We start from the raw sequence: 26,989 nt of genomic DNA, 5'->3' as shown, positions 1-26,989 counted from the left end.
ACAAAATTTGACGCAGCAACTGCAAGATCTAAAGCTCCGAGTTTCCACCCAGGAAAAAACTAGCAGGTCATTGGTGGTGACAAGGGCTCCTGGGCCTGAACCACAGCTGCATCTTCCTGATCGGTTCACAGGTGACTGGAAACAGTTCCAGAATTTCCGTGGTAGCTGCAAGCTATATTTCAGACTCTGGACGTTATCGTCTGTTCTGAGGCTCAGCGAGTAGGTATCATCATCTCCCTCCTGCAGGGGGAACCCCAGTCCTGGGTGTTCGGATTAAAAACAGAGAATCCCGCCTTGCACACAGCGCCCTAGGAATTCTTTATGATGACCCGGACCGAGCAGCTTCTGCAGTGGCTCACTTACGAGCCCTGAGACAAGGGAAAAACACGGCCGAGGTATACTGCACTGAGTTTCGCAGATGGGCAGGTGATAGTGGTTGGAATGACCCAGCCCTCCGAAGTCAGTTCCGCTTAGGCCTCACTGAGCAAATTAAAGACTACCTTGTCCAGTATCCTACTTCTGAAACCCTGGACAAGCTCATGCAGTTAGCAATTCGAGTAGTTCGTCGGATCAGGGAACGGAGGATGGAGAAAGGAGGAGGGTCACCATCTCCCTCAGCAGTAGCCTTGAAAGAAGCCGAAGACTCCAGTGAACCCTATCGTCTTTCTGCTCAGGAAAAATCCCGTAGGCGATCGATGGGCCTATGCTTATATTGTGGAGCAAAGGGTTATTTTGCTAATGTTTGCACCCTGAAGTTGGGAAAAGACAAGACCATGGGGTAAAAGGGGAGTTACTCCTGGGTCTGGCTGGAATCTCTCCTAAAAATTCAGTCTTGCTTCCAGTTCAAATTAGTCTGCCTACTCAGCAAGCTGCAGTCAAGGCTTTCGTTGATTGTGGTGCAGCTGACAACTTTATGGATATCTCTTTCGCCCGGTCCTGGAACATTCCTATACTAAGGATGAAGCCTCCTGTGACTATTTGTGGCCTTGACGGTAAACCCCTCCTCAGTGTGCAAGTGTCTCAGCAAACTCCTCTTGTTCATTTAACTACTGGTCTTCTGCATTCAGAGAAGATTAGTTTCCTCCTTGTCAATTGCCCCATGGCTTCCATAGTCCTAGGGCTTCCATGGTTGAAATCCCATAATCCATCCATCTGCTGGAAGACAGGAGAACTCTTACAGTGGGGAACAGAATGTACGGGAAGATGTCTGTCCTTGCCAGTGCGATGCTCTCAAGTTATACCAGAGGGGCTACCGACTCCATATCGTTCATTTGCGGATGTCTTCTCCAAGAAAGAGGCGGATACTCTTCCCCCACATCGACCTTATGACTGCGCCATCAGTCTGGTATCCGAAGATAATTTACCTAAGGGTAGATTATATGCTCTTTCTTTGCCAGAAACCAAAGCTATGGAGGACTATATTCAGGAGAACCTAAGCAAAGGGTTTATTTGTCCCTCAAAATCACCAGTAGGAGCAGGATTCTTCTTTGTGGCAAAAAAGGACGGCTCCTTACGTCCATGCATTGATTATAGAGGACACAACAAAATCACTGTTAAGAACTCTTATCCTTTGCCTTTAATTTCCGTGTTGCTTGATCAACTCTGGATGGCGGAAATCTTCTCTAAAATTGATCTTCGGGGGGCATATAACCTCATACGCATTAAGGCCGGTGACGAGTGGAAGACGGCCTTCAACACTCATTCTGGACATTATGAATACCTTGTTATGCCATTTGGATTGTCAAATGCTCCTGCCGTCTTCCAAGATTTTATCAATGATCTGCTCCGAGAATTCCTGGGAAAATTTGTTGTGGTCTACTTGGATGACATCCTAATATATTCACGGTCACTTGAGCAGCATCGAGTCCATGTCCAGATGGTATTGCAAAAGCTTCGGGAACACCATCTATACGCCAAGTTAGAAAAATGTGAATTCGAAGTGAAGGAAGTCGCTTTCTTAGGCTACATCATCTCTCCCAAGGTGTTCTCCATGGATCCCAGTAAGCTCCAAGCAATTCAAGATTGGGCACAACCTACTAACCTTAAAGCTATACAACGCTTTCTTGGATTCGCTAATTATTACAGGAGATTTATTCGTTCATTTTCAGACATTGTTGCACCTATTGTTGCTTTGACCAAGAAAGGTGCGGATCCGTCACATTGGTCACCTTCAGCTCTACAAGCTTTTCTCAAGTTAAAAAAAGCCTTTATATCCGCACCTGTTCTTAGTCATCCAAATCCTGACCTGCCTTTTGTTATGGAAGTGGATGCTTCTGAAGTGGGAGTGGGAGCAGTCCTATCGCAGAAAGATCCCGTGGATTCTAAACTTCACCCGTGCTCTTTTCTGTCCAGAAAGTTCTCTCCTGCCGAAGCCAACTATGATGTTGGAAATCGTGAACTGCTTGCTATCAAGTGGGCTCTAGAAGAATGGAGGCATTGGTTGGACATGTGATTACAATCCTCACTGACCATAAAAATCTATCCTATATTGAATCAGCCAAGAGACTGAATCCAAGACAGGCACGATGGGCATTATTCTTCACCAGATTCAACCATGTGATCTCCTATCGGCCAGGATCAAAGAATCTTAAAGCAGATGCCTTGTCACGAAGCTTCCTTCCAATTCAAAATTCATCCTGCTCTTCTGAACCAATTATTCCTGTTTCCAATATCCATGCTTGCTCAAGATTTAGTCTCCCAGATTCAAGCCAAACAGTCTCTTGCACCCATGGGGACTCCCTCAGGACTCCTTTTTGTCCCTAAAGAGTACAGGAAAGCAGTTTTATCTGAATTTAATGTAAAAAGAGTCTCTGGGCATCCAGGGATTTCTAAGACTCTGGATTTATTGTCTCGCTCAGTTTGGTGGCCTTCTATGTGTCAAGTTGTTAGAGAGTTCATTCTTGCTTGTGAGATCTGTGCTCAACATAAAACTCCTCGTAAAGCTCCCATGGGATATCTTCTGCCTCTTACGGTTCCCTCAAGACCTTGGTCCCATATTTCTATGGACTTTGTGGTTGATCTTCGTAAGCATCAGGGTACAATACCATTTGGGTTGTGGTAGACCGGTTCAGTAAGATGGCTCACTTTGTTCCTCTTCGCAAGCTCCCCAGTGCCAGAGAATTGGCAACCTTGTTTATCAAACATATCTTTAAATTACATGGATTACCACAGGACATCGTCTCCGACAGAGGAACTCAGTTTATTGCTCGATTCTGGCGAGCTTTCTGTTCAGCCTTGGATATTAATCTAAGTCTGTCCTCTGGTTATCATCCACAATCCAATGGACAGACTGAGCGAGTGAACCAGTCTCTTGAACAGTATCTCCGTTGTTATGTTTCCAAGTACCATAACGATTGGGTGGACCATCTGGCATTTGCTGAATTTGCATATAATAATTCCAGTCACTCTTCTTCATCCATGTCACCCTTCTTTTGTCTCTCGGGTTTCCATCCTAGGTCTAACGCTTTTGACATCCTGCAGCAACAGACTTCTTCCCTTGATCCTGTAGCTCGTCTGAGGAAAATTTGAAGGAGAGTACGTCTGGCACTCAACCAAGTCTCTGTTCGTTCCAAACAAATTGCTGACAGACGACGAAGACCTTGTACTTTTAAAGTGGGTGGCATGGTGTGGCTGTCCACTCGAAATATCAAGTTACGCCAGCCCTCTCAAAAATTTGGGCCTAGGTTCATTGATCCATTCTGGATTATAAAACAGATTAATCCAGTAGCCTTTCGACTCCTTTTACCAAAATCACTTAAGATCAATAACACTTTCCACTGTTCCTTGTTGAAACCAGCATTTGTGTCCCAGAGCTTTAGAAGATCTTTCAGAAGGCCTGCCGCTGTGTTAGTCCAAGGTCAGGGGGAGTTTGTTGTGGAAAAGATTCTGGATTCCAAGTTCAGGAGGGGTCAAGTTCATTTCCTCGTGCATTGGAAGGGTTACGGTCCAGAAGAGAGAACCTGGGTACCAGAGAGGTTTCTTCATGCACCCAGACTTAAGAGGTCTTTCTTCTATGAATTTCTGGATAAGCTTGGTTCTTGGTTCTCCCAGTGCCTCTACTCCTGCACTCAGCAACTGACTCCACAGGTGTCTGGATTCTGTAATTACAGCTGGTAACCTGAAACCTACTATTCAGCTTGTCCGCCTGCTCAGTCTGCACTGCAGCTGCATGTTATATCAATTACTGGGGGTCTGTCTGGTGCTCACAGCTGATTGGTCCAGCCTGTTCTTTTAAGCCTCTCAATCCCAAGAGGCCTTGCCAGTTATAGCTACTACATGCGGTGTTCTGCTCTCTGGTTCCTGTCTGGTCTCAGTTCATCTGTCCAGTGGGTTTTGCCTTGTTCCTGCATTGAATTCCAGCTTCACCATCTTGCTGATGACCTTAGTCTGCCGACTGCCGTTACCCTGTCTCCAAGTGTCTGCACCCCAGTCCGTCCGTGTGCCGCAACCTCCTGTGTCTCTCCAAGAGTTCCTGCTGCTGTTCCATCTCCACGGCCCCAGACGCGTTTCGTCTCATCAGACTTCTTCAAAGGGTCTTTGAAGAAGTCTGATGAGATGAAACGCGTTGGGCTTCCTGCACTAACCCCCTGCTGTTTTTTAAGCTAAGTTGGTCTTCTTATCCTTTTAATATTTACTTGGTCCATATTTTTATGTTTTTATGTACTATGTATAACTTTTTACTCTCATATATATTAAATGTTTTTTATAAAACAAGAATTGCACATATATTTCTTTGGCTTTTAAATTAACCATTTCTTAGCAACACTGAGCGCCAAACCCTATTTCTCCAGTTTTCCATATATATATCTCCCTTTATGTATATATTTTTCATTTACAGTGTTAGTTTTTATTAATTTTTCCATATACTTAAGTATAAATCCCTGTGAGTGGAACGTGCCTATAAGATATTTATTTAATAGGCAGTATTATCTTAATAGCTCCTATTTTTGACTCTATATATTATTAATACTATATTAGGGCTATAAAATCGTATAGTATATGTAGTATAAATTGAGATACTGTATTATATGATTCCCTTACCAGCACTGTGTTACTATTGTTTGTTCGGTACTATGTATGCCATCTAGTGATCATTTGTTAATATGAAACTTGGGCTTGCTCCCTTTATTACCCAGCTTGCCCTTCACCTGAGGCCAGTTATAGCTTCTTGTTCCTGATAGTACCTGTGTCCAGTCACTGTCCTATGATGGTATCTCGAACCTGTGCAGTTGGTGCTATTACATTACTTGTGATACCCAGTCCAGTCTATATCCTGTGTACCCTGTATTGCCAGAATCCTGAGTTCATTACCTGTGTCACCTGAGTTCCTGGCTGTGTATGTGAGACCTAGCCTGGAAGTACAGCCTTACCTTGCCTTGTCTTTCTTTGTCCTGCCTTGCCTGGAATCCAGGGGACTCCTGCAGCTAAGTAATCTTGTTATCCTTGCCTTACTCTGCCTAGTTCCTTAAGGAACTCACTGCTAAGTTATTTATTGCTTGTACTTAGTTGCTTATAACACCTTATGTGTTGCATTTACATACAGTTTGTGTTTAGTTGCTAATACCATCTTGTGCATTGTTGCATTTACATACAGTTTATACTCAGTTGCTAATACTACCCTGTGCATTGTTGCACTCACGTACATTCTGTTACTTATCCCAGCTTGTGAATTGGTCAGCCTAATAAAGGTAGTATTCAGTGAGCGTCTCTCTGCACTTGTGTTTTACTCTTGCCCAGCCTCCTATCGTAGCCTTGTCCATCCATGAGTCCTGGGGCATCTGAGTACGGGGTGGACATAATTCATCGTGGAAAGGAGGCTGCTAATGGCAAAGCCTAGCATTGCAGGAGGCTAAGATACTGCTGGGCAAGTGAAATCACGTGAGCACCACCTTGTACTACCTGGTTGCCTTAGTAACACAGTTATTACAGTTCCACATATCAGGCCAACCCATTAAATCCATCTCATATACAGACTGCTGCCCAGGTATCTACTATGAATCATAACATGCACTTGGTTTATGCTAGCTCTATGGCTGTATTATAATACCACTGTGCCATGTTTGCCAAACTTATGGCTACAAGAGGGGTCTGTCAGCTAGTCCGGGTGTGCATTTTTTGTTTTGTTTTGCCAAGCCCCCTGGATTTCTACAGTACTTGGAGAAGGGGACTGACCAATGACATGGAGTAGGTGAGTATGTAGTGTGACTGTGAGTGTGCATGAGTGTGTAACAAAGGGTTAAATTGGTTCATTACTATCCGGGTATCCTGGCACTTATAGTTCCCCAAGTGCAGCGATGCAGGACTAGACTGGCAGGGACCTGTAGTCCCACTGTAAAGAGCAATACTGTTTCTACTTTTAAAACTATGAACTCCGCACTCACCACCACAACCAAGGAGCACAAAGCATAGTCCAGGCTTTACCCCAGGCCTGGGATATTCCTGAGAGGGTGGAACCCTTTGTTGGGGGGGGTCCTCTTTTCCAAAGCAGGGCTGTTTCTAGCCAATTTGGCTCCCAGAGTGAATACAAAAAAACGTGCCATAGTCATGAGGGGGGGGGGGGGGGGAGATTGCGCCCCACAATAAGGAGCATGGTTTTGCTGAAATGGGTGTGGTGTTGCAGGAAAATACCACCTTACACGATATTATGCCCCAAACAGTAATGCCACTATTACCATATTATGCCCTACACAGTAATGCCACTTGCAGCAAATTAAGCCCCACACAGTAATGCCCTTGCACCTTATTATGCCCCACACAGTAATACCCTTGCACCTTATTATGCCCCACACAGTAATGCCCCTTGCACCAAAGTATGCTCCACATAGTAATGCCCCTTGTTAAGCCCCACACAGTAATGCACCTTATTATGCCCCACATAGTAATACCCTAACACCATATTATGCCAAACACGGTAATGCCCCTTGTACCTTATTATGCCCACACAGTAATGCCCCTTGTTATGCCCCACACAGTAATGTCACTTGCAACTTATTATGCCCCACATAGTAATGCCCCTAGCACCATATTAAGCCACACACAGTAATGCCTTTTGCATTAAAGTATGCCCCACACAGTAATGCCCATTGTTATGCCCCACACAGTAATGCCCCTTGCACCATGCCTCACTTAATAAAACTCATAATGCTCCTTACAATTGGCACTGTACCTGGTCCTGCTCATTGTCAGAGGTTGTTTAATGCTGCTACTGCTGCTAGCCTCAGCCTGCTCCCTCTGTTTCTGCTGCCGCTGCCACATTTCCTGCACTGGTGTGCCATCGCCTGCCTCCCCCCTCCAGGTTCCGTCTCTTGAATGTCTCTCCTAAAATGGCTACCACCTCCTCTAGTATCCATCAAAACAGTCCTCTCTCAGGCAGCGGCCATTTTGGGAGGGAAGTTTTCACAGAATTCTATGCGACCTGCCAGACTGCATAGAATACTGCACACAATGGTCACGGGCAGGAGCCCCATGCGATTGCATGGCTGGCCCAGCCTTAGAAATGGCACTGTTCCTGAGTAATATCAGGGCGGGGGTGACCTCTCCAGGGCAGGATTATGTAATGGCGGGGGGACCCTGTGATGTTTATGGCATTAACCTTCAGCTGGTTGAGCACGATGCTGGTGACTGAAAAAACTGGAAATGTATTCCCGATGTTTGGTTTCAATCAGGAGTCTATTTTTTGGGAGGGGGTCAATTTTGCCTTTAGTAAATCTCTAATTAGTAAAATCAACCAAAAATCAGTCAAAAATCAAAATTTGTCGAAATTGACCTTTAGTAAATACTGTATGTCCCCAGGATTCTAAAGCTTCCACACATACGAGTTTTTGTTGTATATTGAAACTGGTAGCTAAAGTTTATTGTTGGCTTTTTTATAGAATTAATCTTAAACAAATACTGTAGATGGCTAACTGGCATGCAATTAAGCAGGCTTGAGTAATTATCCATGTTCCAGATAAAGAGTAGCTTTAATACTTTGACAAAATGTAAAAGTTTATAAATATAATTAAAACAATAGTATTAAAAAAATAAAGTGAAATCCCTGTTTTACCAGTACAGGAAACAAAATTGGTGTAAAATACATAAAACTGTAACATGGTATCAGTATGACGGAACATTTTAAAGTGCAGGTTTAATAAATAAAACTTCAGAGGTTGGTTTTACAACTGACCAGATAATACTGTACTATGGGGGTCATTCCAAGTTGATCGCTCGCTAGCTATTTTTTGCAGCGCTATGATCAGGTCAAAACTCGTCAGAACTGAGCATGCGTGTGCACCGCAATGCGCAGGCACGTTGTACGGGTACAAAACGGATCGGTGCTGGGCGATGGATTTAACGAAGAATCCATTCGCACAGCCGATCTCAAGAAGATTGACAGGAAGAAGGCATTTATGGGTGGCAACTGACTGTTTTCAGGGAGTGGTTGGGAAAACGCAGGCGTGTCCGGGCGTTTGCAGGGCGGGTGTCTGACATCAATTCCGGGACCGGACAGGCTGAAGTGATTGCAGCGGCTGAGTAAGTTCAGAACTAGCGAGCGGTGGGCCCAGGTGCTACAAAATGCTTGGCCCCTCCCCCCCCATCCCATCCAAGTCCACCCCCTCACCCCTGGAGAGGATCTGGTGAGGGGGACCTGCTCAGGGCCAGGGAAATGGATACCTAGCATCAGTGCTGTAACTAGACATTTTAGCGTTGTGTGCAAGAAACGGCATCGGAGCCCCCCCTCTATGTAAAACAGGGGCAGTGCACGCGCGCAAAAAATATAGGGGCGTGGCTTCACGGGGAAGGGGTGTGGCCACAAAATAATACAAATTCATATAACGGTGCACAGTAGTCTCCATTATTCAAATTACGCCACACAGTAGCACCACTACACCAGGTAGAGCCCCTTTTACACATTACGGCGGACAGTTACCCTTTTTACACATTCCGGTAGACAGAATCCAGCTTTTATACATTATGGCAGAAAGCGTCCGGTTTTTACACATTACGGCAGACAGCGTCCCCTTTTTTACACATTACGGCAGACAGCGTCCCTTTTTTACACATTACGGCAGGCAGCGTCCCGTTTTTACACATTACTGCAGACAGCGTCCCCTTTTTTCACATTACGGCAGACAGTGTCCCCTTTTTACACATTACGGCAGTGTCCCCTTTTTACACATTACGACAGACAGTCCCCCTTTTTACACATTACAGCAGTCAGTCCCCCTTTTTACACATTACGGCAGACAGCGTCCCCTTTGTTACACATAACGGCAGACAGCGTCCCCTTTTTTTTACACATTACGGCAGACACAGTACCCATTTTTTACACATTACGGCAGACAGCGCCCCCGTGATGTCAAACGCAGCCACTCCGATAAAACAAATCGGTGGTGCGCCTGCCTTCGCAGCTAGGCTGCACAGGCAGGGGGCTACCGTTAAATTGCGGGGACAGCGATGCAATCACAATTTAACTACAATAGCATCACTGGCAGCAATTAGCATGCTGGGTGGCCCCCCAGCATGCTATTTAGCAAAACTTCAACTTATGCTGAATAAGGTCCTTAGGGCCTAATTCAAGGTTGATTGTAAAACAACATTTTCCTCTAATGGGCAAAACCAGGTGCACTGCAGGTGGGACAGATGTAACATGTGCAGAGAGAGAGTTAGATTTGGGTGGGGTGTGTTAAAACTGAAATCTGAATTGCAGTGCAAAAATGAAGCAGCCAGTATTTACCCTGCACAGAAACAATATAACCCACCCAAATCTAAATCTCTCCTCACATGTTACATCTGCCCCACCTGCAATGCACATGGTTTTTCCCATTAGAGAAAAATGTTGTTTTGCAATCAACCTTGAATTAGGCCCTTAGTTCTCTGTCAATGTACTGTTTTATCCCCGTGAAGCTGTCTTTATGACATACAGTAAGACCTCAAACTGACATTCAATTTATTATTTTTATAGGTGAAAGCTTTGCTGGCGCCATGAGTAACACTGATCCAGTTACAGTACTGTCTATTACTCTATGTATTTTCGCGGCATTACTTTACTACGGACGCAGAAGAAATGGTTATCGCAATTTTCCTCCTGGACCCACGCCATTACCTATCATCGGAAATATGCATATTATGGACATGAATAGACCTTATGAAACACTTCACCAGGTAATATTCAATTTACTATAATAAACCTACTGTAATGAAGGGGTTAAATGATGGTCTGTTTCTATATTACTACAAGCAGTGGAAGGTGGCTGGTACCGCCATTAACAGAAAGTAAGAAGTACTGGAATACAGGAATACATTCATAGGGATCAATCCTATTAGATGCGAGAACTGCGAGTTTCCGTAGCAATGCCGTGGAAAACCTTGGCAAAGCACCGCAACTCCCATCCCTCGTGGCTCGATCTCGCTCGGGACTAATCGATTTTGTACACAGCTCTATCGGGCTGCAAACAAAACTCAGAAAGTCCGTCGTTACTGCAAGCGCTGCATCTAATCGCTCATACTCGCACTGCAAGAGGACTCACAGTTTACAGGATTAACCACATAGCATACCTCCCAACTGGCCCGATTTTGGCGGGACAGTCCTGTTTTTCACGGTCTGTCCCGATGTCCCACCCGCGGGTCTCAGTGTCCCGCGGTGGCGGGGGGGACTCAATTGGGAGATCCTCCCTGTCACTCGCTGCTCTGAGCAAAGCAGCGGTGAATAGATACTGTGCGCATGCGCGCAGCGTCTATTCCCGGCAGAGAGGGACAGGGGGCATGGTCAGCAGCTCTCTCAGTGCTGTTCATGCCCCCATAATAACAAAAAGTGGGCGTGGCTTGTGAGCGCAAGCCTTCACCGAGGGCACGCCTCCTTTCTGAAAGGCCACACCCCCTAATTTCAGGCACGCGATGATGTCCCTCCCTGACTCACAGCAAACTCGGGAGGTATGCCATAGTGTGAAAGTACAGTTAAATTACAGTAGCCGATAAATGGCCAATGTGACTAATGAAATAAGGGGCTAATTCAGACCCGATCGTTCCTCTGCGAATTTGCAGAGGTTTGCGATTGGATAGTCCCCGGGCTGATCGTGCCAGAGCTCACGTCACACACCCTCCCTGAAAACGCATGGGAACGCCTGCTTTTTCCTGACACTCCTGGAAAACGGGATTACACCATAATGCCAACAGGTAAAATATGTAGGGCTAGATGCATCATCACTTGGAAAGTGATAAAATGGAGAGTGAAAAAGTACCAGCCAATCAGGTCCTAACTACCATGTCACAGGCTGTGTTTGAAAAATGGCAGTTAGGAGCTGATTGGCTGATACTTTTTCACTCTCCATTTTATCACTTTCCAAGCGATGATGCATCTGGCCCTTAGACAACTAGAATGACTATATGTCGCCAATCCATATGGAGACAGATGTAATGTTGATAGGTGCATAATTCAGACATGGACATAAATTAGACATTTAATATACTGTACAGACTGTTTTAAATGTCAATAGGGTCAAGATGTCAACAGATAAAATATAGACCTTTAAAATATAGCCAAACATAGGCAGATCCAGGGGGGGGGGGGGGGCACTCGGGCCCGAGCCCCCCCCCCCCCCCCCCCCCTGTCGGTTCTGAATTCTTTTTTCTTCAAAAGGAGAAAAGCACCAGCGCTACTGCTATTTCCGTCAGTCACATTTTATAAAAGAGCCGGCAGGCACTAGAAACCGCTGCGGCTCTAACAGCAAGTCCGTGTGGTAACCAATGGGGAGGCTGCAGCTGCAGCTCCAGCCTCCCCCTGCTCACACAGCAACCTACCTCCCCCACTGCCAGCCGGCCAGAGTCCAGCCCAGGCACGGGGTTCAAATGCCAGCATGGAGTAAGACTGTTACTTATGATGGCGCAGAACATTAGCCCTCACTGCACCGCACAGTTTCCCAGCGCTTCCTCCTCCACTTCCTTTACCACCATGCTAGGTGCAGTCACACTCAGCCTCAGCTTTGAGAAGGCGGCCCGTGTGATTGTGACAGGGCTGTCCTGCAGAAGTCTTATGCTGCTTGTTGGAGATCCAGCTGGCTGCTTCTACTGATCAAAGATGGGCAGTTCGTGTCCTGCAGTCTGAGTCTCAGTACAGTGCCCAAAATAAGATATGCTGCACCTGCCACCACCAACTAAACACTATAATAATTATATTGTGCTGGGGTGCCTACCTGGCTCTCATAACTAATGGAACAGGTGACCAACATTTCAAGGCCCAATCAGCCTTTTCATCAGGGTGAAACACTGGCAATAATACAGGATGCGCTCCTACAGTCAATCATTACCTGGTGGCATATTCTGTGAGACCACGCCCCCAGTGATACCACACCCCATATCTGGGAGCACATGTGTCTTAGGTGCATGTAAATATTAGTGATGAGCGGGTTCGGTTCCTCGGAAACCGAACCCCCCCGAACTTCACCCATTTTACACGGGTCCGAGGCATACTCGAATTCTCCCGTATGGCTTGGTTAACCCGAGCGCGCCCGAACGTCATCATCCCGCTGTCGGATTCTCGCGAGATTCGGATTCTATATAAACAGCCGTGCGTCGCCGCCATTTTCACTCGTGCATTGGAAATGTTAGGGAGAGGACGTGGCTGGCGTCCTCTCCGTTTATTAATAATATTTGTGCTTATTGCTTAATTGTGGGGACTGGGGAGCAGCTGTATTATATAGGAGGAGTACAGTGCAGAGTTTTGCTGACAGTGACCACCAGTATACGTTGTCTGCCTGAAAAACACTCCATATCTGTGCTCAGTGTGCTGCATATATCTGTGCTCACACTGCTTAATTGTGGGGACTGGGGAGCAGCTGTATTATATAGGAGGAGTACAGTGCACAGTATTGCTGACAGTGACCACCAGTTTACGTTGTCTGCCTGAAAAACACTCCATATCTGTGCTCAGTGTGCTGCATATATCTGTGCTCACACTGCTTTATTGTGGGCACTGGGGACCACCAGTATATTATATAGGAGGAGTACCGTGCAGAGTTTTGCTGACCAGTGACCACCAGTATACGTTGTCTGCCTGAAAAACACTCCATATCTGTGCTCAGTGTGCTGCATATATCTGTGCTCACACTGCTTAATTGTGGGGACTGGGGAGCAGCTGTATTATATAGGAGGAGTACGGTGCAGAGTTTTGCTGACAGTGACCACCAGTATATATAGCAGTACGGTACGGAAGGCCACTGCTCTACCTACCTCTGTGTCATCAAGTATACTATCCATCCATACCTGCGGTGCATTTCAGTTGTGCGCAGTATATATAGTAGTAGGCCATTGCTATTGATACTGGCATATAATTCCACACATTAAAAAATGGAGAACAAAAATGTGGAGGTTAAAATAGGGAAAGATCAAGATCCACTTCCACCTCGTGCTGAAGCTGCTGCCACTAGTCATGGCCGAGACGATGAAATGCCATCAACATCGTCTGCCAAGGCCGATGCCCAATGTCATAGTAGAGAGCATGTAAAAAAACAAAAGTTCAGTAAAATGACCCAAAAATCAAAATTGAAAGCGTCTGATGAGAAGCGTAAACTTGCCAATATGCCATTACGGCACGGAGTGGCAAGGAACGGCTGAGGCCCTGGCCTATGTTCATGGCTAGTGGTTCAGATTCACATGAGGATGGAAGCACTCATCCTCTCGCTAGAAAACTGCAGTGCCACTCCTAGATGGGCCAGGTGTTTGTGTCGGCCACTTGGGTCGCTTAGCTTAGTCACACAGCGACCTTGGTGCACCTCTTTTTTTATTTGCATCATGTGCTGTTTGGGGACAATTTTTTTGAAGTGCCATCCTGTCCGACACTGCAGTGCCACTCCTAGATGGGCCAGGTGTTTGTGTCGGCCACTTGTGTCGCTTAGCTTAGTCACACAGCGACCTTGGTGCGCCTCTTTTTTTCTTTGCATCATGTGCTGTTTGGGGACAATTTTTTTGAAGTGCCATCCTGCCTGACACTGCAGTGCCACTCCTAGATGGGCCAGGTGTTTGTGTCGGCCCCTTGTGTCGCTTAGCTTAGTCACACAGCATCCTTGGTGCGCCTCTTTTTTTCTTTGCATCATGTGCTGTTTGGGGACAATTTTTTTTAAGTGCCATCCTGCCTGACACTGCAGTGCCACTCCTAGATGGGCCAGGTGTTTGTGTCTGACGTGCCTACTTGGATGCGGTCACTCATATAATCCTCCACCATTCTTTCAATGGTGAGAGAATCATATGCAGTGACAGTAGACGACATGTCAGTAATCGTTGGCAGGTCCTTCAGTCCGGACCAGATGTCAGCACTCGCTCCAGACTGCCCTGCATCACCGCCAGCGGGTGGGCTCGGAATTCTTAGCCTTTTCCTCGCACCCCCAGTTGCGGGAGAATGTGAAGGAGGAGATGTTGACGGGTCACGTTCCGCTTGACTTGACAATTTTCTCATCAGCAGGTCTTTGAACCTCGGCAGACTTGTGTCTGCCGGAAAGAGAGATACAACATAGGTTTTAAATCTAGGATCGAGCACGGTGGCCAAAATGTAGTGCTCTGATTTCAATAGATTGACCACCCGTGAATCCTTGTTAAGCGAATTAAGGGCTCCATCCACAAGTCCCACATGCCTAGCGGAATTGCTCTGTTTTAGCTCCTCCTTCAATGTCTCCAGCTTCTTCTGCAAAAGCCTGATGAGGGGAATGACCTGACTCAGGCTGGCAGTGTCTGAACTGACTTCACGTGTGGCAAGTTCAAAGGGTTGCAGAACCTTGCACAACGTTGAAATCATTCTCCACTGCGCTTGAGTCAGGTGCATTCCCCATCCTTTGCCTATATCGTAGGCCGATGTATAGGCTTGAATGGCCTTTTGCTGCTCCTCCATCCTCTGAAGCATATAGAGGGCTGAATTCCACCTCGTTACCACCTCTTGCTTCAGATGATGGCAGGGCAGGTTCAGGAATGTTTGGTGATGCTCCAGTCTTCGGCACGCGGTGGCTGAATGCCGAAAGTGGCCCGCAATTCTTCGGGCCACCGACAGCATCTCTTGCACGCCCCTGTCGTTTTTTAAATAGTTCTGCACCACCAAATTCAATGTATGTGCAAAACATGGGATGTGCTGGAATTTGCCCAGATGTAATGTACGCACAATATTGCTGGCGTTGTCCGATGTCACAAATCCCCAGGAGAGTCCAATTGGGGTAAGCCATTCTGCGATGACCTTCCTCAGTTTCCGTAAGAGGTTGTCAGCTGTGTGCCTCTTCTGGAAAGCGGTGATACAAAGCGTAGCCTGCCTAGGAACGAGTTGGCGTTTGCGAGATGCTGCTATTGGTGCTGCCGCTGCTGTTCTTGCTGCGGGAGACAATACATCTACCCAGTGGGCTGTCACAGTCATATAGTCCTGAGTCTGCCCTGCTCCACTTGTCCACATGCCCGTGGTTAAGTGGACATTGGGTACAACTGCATTTTTTGGACACTGGTGACTCTTTTTCTGACGTCTGTGTACATTTTCGGTGTCGCCTGCCTAGAGAAATGGAACCTAGATGGTATTTGGTACCGGGGACACAGTACCTCAATCAAGTCTCTAGTTGCCTCTGAAATAACGGTGGATACCGGAACCACATTTCTCACCGCCCAGGCTGCCAAGGCATGAGTTATCTGCTTTGCAGCAGGATGACTGCTGTGATATTTCATCTTCCTCGCAAAGGACTGTTGGACAATCAATTGCTTACTGGAAGTAGTACAAGTGGTCTTCCGACTTCCCCTCTGGGATGAGGATCGACTCCCAGCAGCAACAATAGCAGCGCCAGCAGCAGTAGGCGTTACACTCAAGGATGCATCGGAGGAATTCCAAGCAGGAGAGGACTCGTCAGACTTGCCAGTGACATGGCCTGCAGGACTATTGGCTTTCCTGTGTAAGGTGGAAATTGACACTGAGGGAGTTGGTGGTGTGGTTTGCAGGAGCTTGGTTACAAGAGGAAGGGATTTAGTGGTCAGTGGACTGCTTCCGCTGTCATCCAAAGTTTTTGAACTTGTCACTGACTTATGATGAATGCGCTGCAGGTGACGTATAAGGGAGGATGTTCCGAGGTGGTTAACGTCCTTGCCCCAACTTATTACAGCTTGACAAAGGCAACACACGGCTTGACACCTGTTGTCCGCATTTGTGTTGAAATAATTCCACACCGAAGAGCTGATTTTTTTTTGTATTTTGACCAGGCATGTCAATGGCCATATTCGTCCCACGGACAACAGGTGTCTCCCCGGGTGCCTGACTTAAACAAACCACCTCACCATCAGAATCCTCCTTGTCAATTTCCTCCCCAGCGCCAGCAACACCCATATCCTCATCCTGGTGTACATCAACAGTGACATCTTCAATTTGACTATCAGGAACTGGACTGCGGGTGCTCCTTCCAGCACTTGCAGGGGGCATGCAAATGGTGGAAGGCGCAAGCTCTTCCCGTCCAGTATTGGGAAGGTCAGGCATCGCATCCGACAAAATTGGACTCTCCTTGGGGATTTGTGATTTAGAAGAATGCACAGTTCTTTGCTGTGCTTTTGCCAGCTTAAGTCTTTTCATTTTTCTAGCGAGAGGATGAGTGCTTCCATCCTCATGTGAATCTGAACCACTAGCCATGAACATAGGCCAGGGCCTCAGCCGTTCCTTGCCACTCCGTGTCGTAAATGGCATATTGGCAAGTTTACGCTTCTCATCAGACGCTTTCAATTTTGATTTTTGGGTCATTTTACTGAACTTTTGTTTTTTGGATTTTACATGCTCTCTACTATGACATTGGGCATCGGCCTTGGCAGATGACGTTGATGGCATTTCATCGTCTCGGCCATGACTAGTGGCAGCAGCTTCAGCACGAGGTGGAAGTGGATCTCGATCTTTCCCTATTTTAACCTCCACATTTTTGTTCTCCATTTTTTAATGTGTGGAATTATATGCCAGTATCAATAGCAATGGCCTACTACTATATATACTGCGCACAACTGATATGCACCACAGGTATAGAATGTAGATGGATAGTATACTTGACGACACAGAGGTAGGTACAGCAGTGGCCTTCCGTACCATACTGCTATATATACTGGTGGTCACTGTGTCAGCAAACTGCAAAACTAAAATGCACCACAGGTATAGAATGTAGATGGATAGTATACTTGACGACACAGAGGTAGGTACAGCAGTGGCCTTCCGTACCGTACTGCTATATATACTGGTGGTCACTGTGTAAGCAAACCGCACAACTGAAATGCACCACAGGTATATAATCTAGATGGATAGTATACTTGACGACACAGAGGTAGGTACAGCAGTGGCCTACCGTACCGTACTGCTATATATACTGGTGGTCACTGTGTAAGCAAACTGCAAAACTAAAATGAACCACAGGTATAGAATCTAGATGGATAGTATACTTGACGACACAGAGGTAGGTACAGCAGTTGCCTTCCGTACCGTACTGCTATATATGCTGGTGGTCACTGTGTCAGCAAACTGCAAAACTAAAATGCACCACAGGTATAGAATGTAGATGGATAGTATACTTGACAACACAGAGGTAGGTACAGCAGTGGTCTACTGTACCGTAATGCTATATATTATATACTGGTGGTCAGCAAACTGTGCAAAACTGAAATGCACCACAGGTATGGATGGATAGTATACTTGACGACACAGAGGTGGGTACAGCAGTGGCCTACTGTACCGTAATGCTATATATTATATACTGGTGGTCAGCAGACTGTGCAAAACTGAAATGCACCACAGGTATGGATGGATAGTATACTTGACGACACAGAGGAAGGTACAGCAGTGGCCTTCTGTACCGTACTCCTATATATTATATACTGGTGGTCAGCAAAATGATGCACTGTACTCCTACTATATACTGTCTACAATGCAGCACAGATATGGAGTGTTTTTCAGGCAGACAACGTATACTGGTGGTTACTGGTCAGCAAAACTCTGCACTGTACTCCTCCTATATAATATTATACTGGTGGTCCCCAGTCCCCACAATAAAGCAGCACACTGAGCACAGATATGGAGTGTTTTTCAGGCAGACAACGTATACTGGTGGTCACTGTCAGCAAAACTCTGCACTGTACTCCTTCTATATAATACAGCTGCACCCCAGTCCCCACAATTAAGCAGTGTGAGCACATATATATGCAGCACACTGAGCACAGATATGGAGTGTTTTTCAGGCAGACAACGTATACTGGTGGTCACTGTCAGCAAAACTCTGCACCGTACTCCTCCTATATAATACAGCTGCTCCCCAGTCCCCACAATTAAGCAGTGTGAGCACAGATATATGCAGCACACTGAGCACAGAAATGGAGCGTTTTTTTATGCAGAGAACGGATAAAACTGGTGGTCACTGATCAGCAAAACTCTGCACTGTACTCCTCCTATATTAATATACAGCTGCTACCCAGTCTCCACAATTAAGCAATAAGTAAAGCAAGCACAAATATTTGCATCAACAATACACGGAGAGGACGCCAGCCACGTCCTCTCCCTAACATTTCCAATGCACGAGTGAAAATGGCGGCGAAGCGCGGCTGCTTATATAGAATCCGAATCTCGCGAGAATCCGACAGTGGGATGATGACGTTCGGGCGCGCTCGGGTTAACCGAGCCATACGGGAGAATCCAAGTATGCCTCGGACCCGTGTAAAAAGGGTGAAGTTCGGAGGGGTTCGGTTTCCGAGAAACCGAACCCGCTCATCACTAATGCAAATGCCCTCCAATAGCATAATATTTTAGCAAAAGGGGTAGGCCTAATGAGGAAATTAGTCTGGCCCTGCCCCACATCACTGCCCTCCTGCTTCTCCTCTCACAGCATCTACTGCAGAGAGGAAAGCTATATTGTAGGCAAGTATGCTTCAGCACAAACCTAACAATAGGGAATACATTTGCTTTGCAGTCCTGGAAGACATACGGAGGCAGGAATATTGGTTTGTGTGCAGTATGTCACTACTTGTGCTTTCATGGTATTAAGAAGACAATTTCACTAATATATTGTACAGTTAGAGTAGAATTGAAATTAATTGTGATATTATTGCATGAATAATGCATTGTTAAAGAGTCTAGGGAGATAATGTCATGGAAATTGCAGCTCACAGGCTAAATTGTAAATCCAGGATTGGTTCCCAGTCTCTGGTCGCTGAGGGGGTAAAAGAAAGACACAATCAGATAGTACAGGTTGAGTATCCCATATCCAAATATACCGAAATACGGAATATTCCGAAATACGGACTTTTTTGAGTGAAAGTGAGATAGTGAAACCTTTGTTTTTTGATAGCTCAATGTACACAAACTTTGTTTAATACACAAAGTTACTAAAAATATTGTATTAAATGACCTTCAGGCTGTGTGTATAAGGTGTATATGAAACATAAATGAATTGTGTTAATGTACACACACTTTGTTTAATGCACAAAGTTATAAAAAATATTGGCTAAAATGACCTTCAGGCTGTGTGTATAAGGTGTATATGTAACATAAATGCATTCTGTGCTTATACTTGGGTCCCATCACCATGATATCTCATTATGGTATGCAATTATTCCAAAATACGGAAAAATCCCATATCCAAAATACTTCTGGTCCCAAGCATTTTGGATAAGGGATACTCAACCTGTAGTTTAGTATTCAGGTTAAAAAAAAAAAAAAAAAGAGCGTTGGAAAGTTGTACTCTCAAATTTATTAAATCATTATAAGGTCTGATGTACCAAGGTGTTTCCGCAGTAATTTTTCGCAATAAGCATGCTTATCGCGATATTTTGGTGATAAGCCTAAATTAGGCCCCTTAATGGTAAAATATTGTAACTAGAGTGCAGTTAATTAAGAGACTGTGGATTGTTTTAGGTTCTAGCTGCCCATATATAAAAAAAAAAAAAAACTAATAAAATATATGTGCTATTATAATCAATACAGCTCGGTAAGAAATTAAGGAGACTAATAAATCCCTAATACATGGCCAGCTGAAACGTAGAATATCATTGGAGGAAGCTATTAAATGTGGCAATATATATGCCTTTGGTGGGACAAAGCCATTAAAAAGTAAAAACTGTGATTTAGGGTGTTTGCGATCAGCTGATAATTTTACGTAATTGTTTTTAATTGATAAAACATTTATAATGATTCAATAAATTTGAGAGCACAACTTGCCAGCGCTCTCTTTTTTTGTTTAATACTGAGTATTTGATTGGCGCCAGTTGTTTTTTTTTTTTCTTTTTTTATTTACTTGAGAATTCAGGTAGGATGTCAGGAATATGTTGCTTGTAATCAAGGGTTTAGGTTTATCCAGGGACAAGGTCACAAACAGTGCCAGGGAAATCAAAGCCTGACTAGAAGTAAGATGAAGCCAAGGGTCAAAGTCTAGATAGTCAGCTGAGCAGACCCAGGAGACTAGGAACAGAGAGACTGAAGTGCAGCACAAAAACATGGCATGATGCTGTTGTTTTCCAGCCTTATATACCCGCAGGTTGCAGAGGATTGGCTGTGGACAGGCAGTGTGTGTGTGTGTGTGTGTGTGTGTGTGTGTTTGTGTGTGGTGGGGGGGGTGGGAGAGGTCAAACAAACAAATTATATTTAAGATATTCTAAACTGAGGCCCAAAATATTAGGGGATCCGGTCTCTAGGTCGACAGTAACTAGGTCGACCACTATTGGTCGACAGTAACTAGGTCGACAGGGTCTCTATTTTGACAGGGTCAAAAAGTCGACATGAGTTTTTCACAATTTTTTACTTTTTTTGAACTTTTTCATACTTAACGATCCACACGGACTAAGATTGGGAATAATAACCTGTGCCGAGTGCAGCGGTAGCAGAGCAAGGCACCTTGCCCGAAGCATGGCGAGCGGATACGGTGTACTAATTGGGGTTCCCGGTCACTGCACGGAGGAAACGGCACCAAAAAAAGCACAAAAAAACTCATATCGACCTTTTGACCTGTCGACCTAGACCATGTCGACCTAGAGACCCTGTCAACCTAGCTACTGTTGACCAATAGTGGTCGACCTAGTTACTGTTGACCTTCCATACCACACCCAAATATTACCTGCTGGAGCTCACATGCCGGGGTCACTGCTCCTGAGATCACACAACCTGGGATCAAGTCAGTTTATATTTTTATTACGAGAGTGTGATGTTGCCATATAGATGCAATGCTTAGTCATGGAAATAGAATGTAGAGTGCATCAATAAATGTTCTTATGTGGATTTGCAGCTTTCAGAGAAGTACGGCTCAGTGTACAGTGTGCAACTAGGAGAGGAGAAAATGGTCATCCTGACCGGATATGAGACGGTGAAAGATGCCCTGGTAAACCACGCGGATGAGTTTTCTGGAAGACCAAGAGTGCCACTTTTCCATGAGATAACTAAAGGACACGGTAACCATTCTTGTATAATTGGTTCCATCACAGTTATTATAGGTGTTGTTTTTGTTTGCTTTTTTGTACACTGTAGGTTCATAGATAATACGAATTTATTATAATAAATAATAAAAATAATAATAATAACAATAATAACAATAATAAATGAAATACTCCTAGTTGGTAACAGTAAAGTGGATGTCCTCTCTCACTCCACGATGATATAGCCCCTGTTACATATTCTCAGTACACAAGTGTGGTGCCCCACTGCCGTGAAGATGATTATTGTGCACCACGGTAGTAAATATAGTGGCATTGTTGTCTCCCACTGGGCAGTGAATTTATTGTATGTAAATTTATTGTATTTATTGTATTGAATTTATTGTATCTAAAAATCTGTGCTGCATGAACAATAGTCTGGGGGGACCCGCACATGGGGGATATGGAGAGAGACTGGCCCTGCACGAGAATAAAACTGTTGGGTCCCGGCGGAAGGATACGGGGACTCGGGGAAAGGAGGTGAAGGGGAGTGAGGACTGGTCGGTTGGCAGTTGAGCAACGGATGAGAGAGGGTCTGAGCTAACGAAGCAGGGGAAGTGCTGTAAGGCTACGGAGCTTGAGGACAGGGTTTGGTCTCCCTTCGCGATCAGCGACTCTCACCCGGTGTTTGGCACCCAGCAGCAGTAGCAATGTGAGCTCTCCCTCGGCAGCAGTGAGCGGAAAATCCACGCCGGCGGGACCCGGGACGCAAGCCTCCAGAGGCGGTGATGAGGAGCTGAGCTGAGGCGGCTGGCAGTGACGCAGAGATCCGGAGGGAGAGGAGAGGAGCGGCCTGTTGGTGAGTGACGGCCAGGGAGGCGGAGCCATCTATAATAAAAAGAAACAAAGAGTCAGCCACAGCTGAGAGTATAGGAAAGGTACCTTAACTTTATTAATCCTACAACTCCACGCAGGCACACCACACAGAGAGTCAAGCTACCTGCAAATAGCAATAAGTGCACTTATTAAACAGATTGAAAAGTAGTAAAAGACACACTGCAGTGTAATTCAGCATTGATTCAACACGTTTATATAGTAGTCCGGAGGCAGCAATCGACACAACTAGTAAGCGTCGATAGGAGAGAAGATTGTATCGCAGTTAAGAGCTATCACATTTCCCTCAGGAATCAAGCCTCTGCTACCCTACTATGCTAACAACAAAGAGAGGGAGTCAGTGTAATACGTCCTAAAGTCAGGAGAATGAACTGAATCCGTCAAGTTACATAGATGTGCATGTCCACCCAGTGAGAGAGGAATACCAGTGACTTGGTAATGGAGTGACTAATAAATACCTTCATTAAGGCACTCACGGTCATCTAGAGTAACAGGGCGTTTTACAGATCTCAACAGTAAACTCTGAACGAGAGACTATAGCTTGGACGGGAATTAATTGTGATAGATCCACTGAGGGACGTCACCCATATTAGAGTGGTAACTGTATTCGTCCATCGTTAAGGACAAGTTCAATTAACATGATAAAAGTAGTACCCAATTGAACTGCATTGTGAAGTCAGACTTGGGGAGTACCGGGGACGTGATTCATGTACTAATCTTACAAAGTTGTAGTACGTACGTTTAACCAGCAATACTGGTCTGTTAGAGTTTTACCAAATGTTTTATGCTTGTATTCACTTATAACCGGCATGTTATTAGAGAAAGTTGGGTATCCATTTATTTACAGGCGGAATTGACAGCACGGAGTAGTGTAATAAACACGGTTACTAACTGTAAAGTTAATTACTCTGTTGACAATGAAACCGTATTGTGATGGTTTATCGAATTAATACTTATTTAACTTACCAGGAATTTCTTAAGCACCATTGCTATATCAATAAATTGAAATTAATTCTAAGCAACTAAAGGCAACGGTTATTTCTTAGGAGTTGTCCGACACACCTCTCAGCAAAGTTCTATACTGCTAAAGGTCCAGGTGGCAGGAATAAAAAGGTAACTCAACCAATCAACATATCCGTCCAAACCCGATACTTACCTGGTTTGTCACACAAGCACCTAGAGTCTATACATTTTACTGAAAAAGACTCTATATAATACAGGACACTACAACCTGCAAAGGGCAGACACAAGGATGCCAGAAAAGGAGGAGGAGACAAAATGGTTCCAAGGAATGGGGGAGGAGTCAGGAGCAGTCCCTGGAGAGATGGGGGTAGACAGGCGAACCCCCCTTACTACCTTGGGAAGATTTCATTATGCTGCTTTGGATGTTGCAAATAGGCAAAAGGATGAGGGGGATAATTGTGTATATGACATTAATGAAGACAACAACAATGATGATGATGATGATGATGATGATGATGATGATGATGAATGTGTTGGACAAGTTAATATAATTCAGGAGGAGGATGTTGTTTGTGTCGAAGTAGGTCAGCCACCAGTGGCAGCACTCATGCCAGTGATAATAAATGCAATGTCATGCCTGGGCAAATGACCAAAAAAAATGCCTGTTTATTCTGGAGCTATTCTTTTCCCCAAATCTTGGCAACATTTTTCAATCTATCTGTGGCACTTGTAGTGCTAAAGTAACTCGAGGAATGGACATTAACCATCTAAGCACCTGGGGCCTTTTATGTCATTTGCAGCAAGTTCATTCTAGTTGTCTATCAAGAGGAACCAAGTATGACAGCCGATATCCTGTTGCATATCAAATTAGCAAAGCCATGATAGCTATCATAGCATTACATCTGTGTCCAATATTCACCATATTGACCCAACTAAACACTTAACTACAGATATGTGGACAAACGGTACTGATCACACTACAGATTACATGACTGTGACAGCTCACTGAGTGGGTGTGTCACCTTCAGCAGCAGCCGTATCTAGCACACAATGCCAGCTCATTCATAGACAGGCTACTCTCTGTATCACTGGCTTCACTAAAAGCATATCTGTGGGAACAACTCAGGGATGTGATAACACAATGGCTTACCCCCTTTCTCCTCAGGATTTGTACGACTCTCCTCAGGATTTGTATGAGCATTACAACTGGGTTATTTTCAACAAGTACAACGTTTCGATCAGTGGCGCAACTAGCGAGCGGTGGGCCCAGGTGCAACAAAATGCTTTGGGGGCCCCCCCGCCCCCTCACATCCCATCCAAGTCCACCCCCTCACCCCCAAATTAGGGATTCTTTGCATGCTCCCGTATTATATATATATATATATATATATATATATATATATACAATGCAAAAAGACTTGGCACTCAGACGTCCTTGTAGATATAACTTGCTGCCGGTGCCCTCCCTCTAGGTGATGACCCAGAAAAATAGAACAACAGAAGGGCGGCACTCGGAGACTTGGTTTTAACAAATAAAGTGCAGTGACTTTATTGTGAACATCAACGTTTCGAGGTCTGCGCCCCGTCGTCAGGATAACACAAAGTGAACATAAGGGTGTTTAAATACCTTACAATACAGTGGTGTTCTCCCGCCAGCTCAGACGCCGCTGCCTGGTTTCCGGCCGTGTCTCCAGGTCCCACAGGAAATGACACACTGCCGGTCCGTCTAGCACGCGCGCCGCAGCTGTGGAAATAGTCACCATGGTAACATATCAACAAATCGTATGCGAACAACAGAGGAAGAACAATAAACTTCCATATCAATGTGCCTATGAGCAATATTTGCTAGCAGCATTATAATAATAAAGTGCAACGTGCCAAAATATATTATACACAAACGAATAAATATACAGTGAACAAAACAATTCATGAGTGATAAAAAAACCTAATTCTGCAAATAATAAAAACAAATGTTGTTAAAAACCTGGCATCCTGTTACATTGGCCATGGGTAGGTACTAATAATCTCTCACCGATCATATACTGTAGGATACCTTTGTGTCATACTAGTATGTATCCAATAATCAAAAATATGAAATAGCGAATCAACAAAAATATATAGGAAATCCATCAATATTTTCTATTTATTTTTGTTGATTCGCCATTTCATATTTTTGATTATTGGATACATACTAATATGACACAAAGGTATCCTACAGTCAGAGGCGGGTTGACAGGGAAGATTCCCGGTGGGCCGATGCACTAGTGGGGCCTGTTTTGTTTGAGGACATGTGGTCCTTTTTATAGACATAATGAATAAGATGCAAAATAATTTGCATATATGAAAATTACTTTGCCACTTAGCCTGTGATTGCAGATGATCTAGTGCAGTGGTGGCCAAACAGTCGATCGCGGACATGCGACCAGTCGATCGCGATCATCTGCCCGTCCACACACAGACGCCCGTCCAGTCACACACAAACGCTGTAGCAGGGGGAGCCAGGGAGCCGAGGCAGCAGCGCTGACGAAGTGCAGCAGAGAGCCGGGGAGCATAGGCAGCAGCGACGGGTGCGGGAGAGCCGGGGACGGAGTCAGCGGCGATGTCCAGGAGGGCAGAGGCAGCGGCGGTGAGCAGGTAAGCCGGGGAGCAGAGGCAGCAGCGACGGGTGCGGGAGAGCCGGGGACAGAGGCAACGGCGATGTCCAGGAGGGCAGAGGCAGCGGCGGTGAACAGAGAGCCGGAGAGCAGAGGCAGCAGCGACAGGTGCGGGAGAGCCGGGCAGCGAGGCAGCGGTGAAGTCCAGGAGAGACGGGGAGCAGAGGCAGCAGCAGTGAGCAGGTAAGCCGGGGAGCATATGCAGTATGCGGGGGAGCCGGGTAACTGTCACCCCTATGTACATGTATGGAACGGCTGCAACAAAAGGGTGGTTAACCCTTGTGCTGCCGCCGGTGTGGTGCTGCGGCTGACAGCGATGAGTAGTGTGTCATTAATAATAATAATAATAATTATTATTATATCCGTCAATGTATATAATAATAATAATAATAACAACACACTCCCATCTGTAGCCGTGATGTGTGGCAGACACTCCCCCTCTGCCTCCGACACTCCCCCTCTACCTCCGGAAACAGCTAAATTAGCAGGCGTGGGCCGTGATTGGAAGTCAGGGCGGGTGGTTTCTATTGGCCACTGTCCCGGTCATGTGGTACAGCGCCAGCCTATTGGATTTTGATCTCACATGTCTCCGTAGTGTCCATGCATCAGCTTTCCTTACTGCCCGCCATTTGCTGTTAACACTGACAGTGAGTAGACCTGTGAAGAGAGCTCACTGTGTTGTTTGATACAAAAAAAATTGGAGGGTTTTTTGTTACATAATTAAGAGAAATCCTGTGCTGTAATTTAAACACAGGGATCTGTATACTGCTGGCTGTAATTTAAACACAGGGATCTGTGTACTCCTGGCTGTAATGTAAACACAGGGATCTGTATACTGCTGGCTGTAATTTATCTTAAACACAGGGATCTGTATACTCCTGGCTGTAATTTAAACACAGGGATCTGTGTACTCCTGGCTATAATGTAAACACAGGGATCTGTATACTGCTGGCTGTAATTTATCTTAAACACAGGGATCTGTATACTGCTGGCTGTAATTTATCTTAAACACAGGGATCTGTATATTCTTGGTTGTAATTTAAACACAGGGATCTGTGTACTGCTGGCTGTAATTTATCTTAAAAACACAGGGATCTGTATACTGCTGGCTGTAATTTATCTTAAAAACA

The 26,989-nt window shown here is 45.3% G+C and overlaps 1 protein-coding gene across 1 annotated transcript in view; it reads left to right on the top strand.

Moving 5' to 3' along the window:
• Positions 1 to 26,989, top strand: part of LOC134908930 (cytochrome P450 2C5-like) — a 183,141-nt gene that overhangs the window by 7,354 nt on the left and 148,798 nt on the right. Inside the window, exons 2-3 of the mRNA XM_063915184.1 lie at positions 9,944 to 10,143; positions 21,225 to 21,387. Coding sequence (XP_063771254.1) covers positions 9,964 to 10,143; positions 21,225 to 21,387 — 343 coding nt within the window. The 5' untranslated portion in view covers positions 9,944 to 9,963. The remainder of the gene's footprint in view (positions 1 to 9,943; positions 10,144 to 21,224; positions 21,388 to 26,989) is intronic.

Source organism: Pseudophryne corroboree, chromosome 4 (assembly GCF_028390025.1).
Source record: "Pseudophryne corroboree isolate aPseCor3 chromosome 4, aPseCor3.hap2, whole genome shotgun sequence".
NCBI classification, from domain to species: Eukaryota; Metazoa; Chordata; class Amphibia; order Anura; family Myobatrachidae; genus Pseudophryne; species Pseudophryne corroboree.
This window is presented reverse-complemented; position numbering and strand designations above follow the sequence as displayed.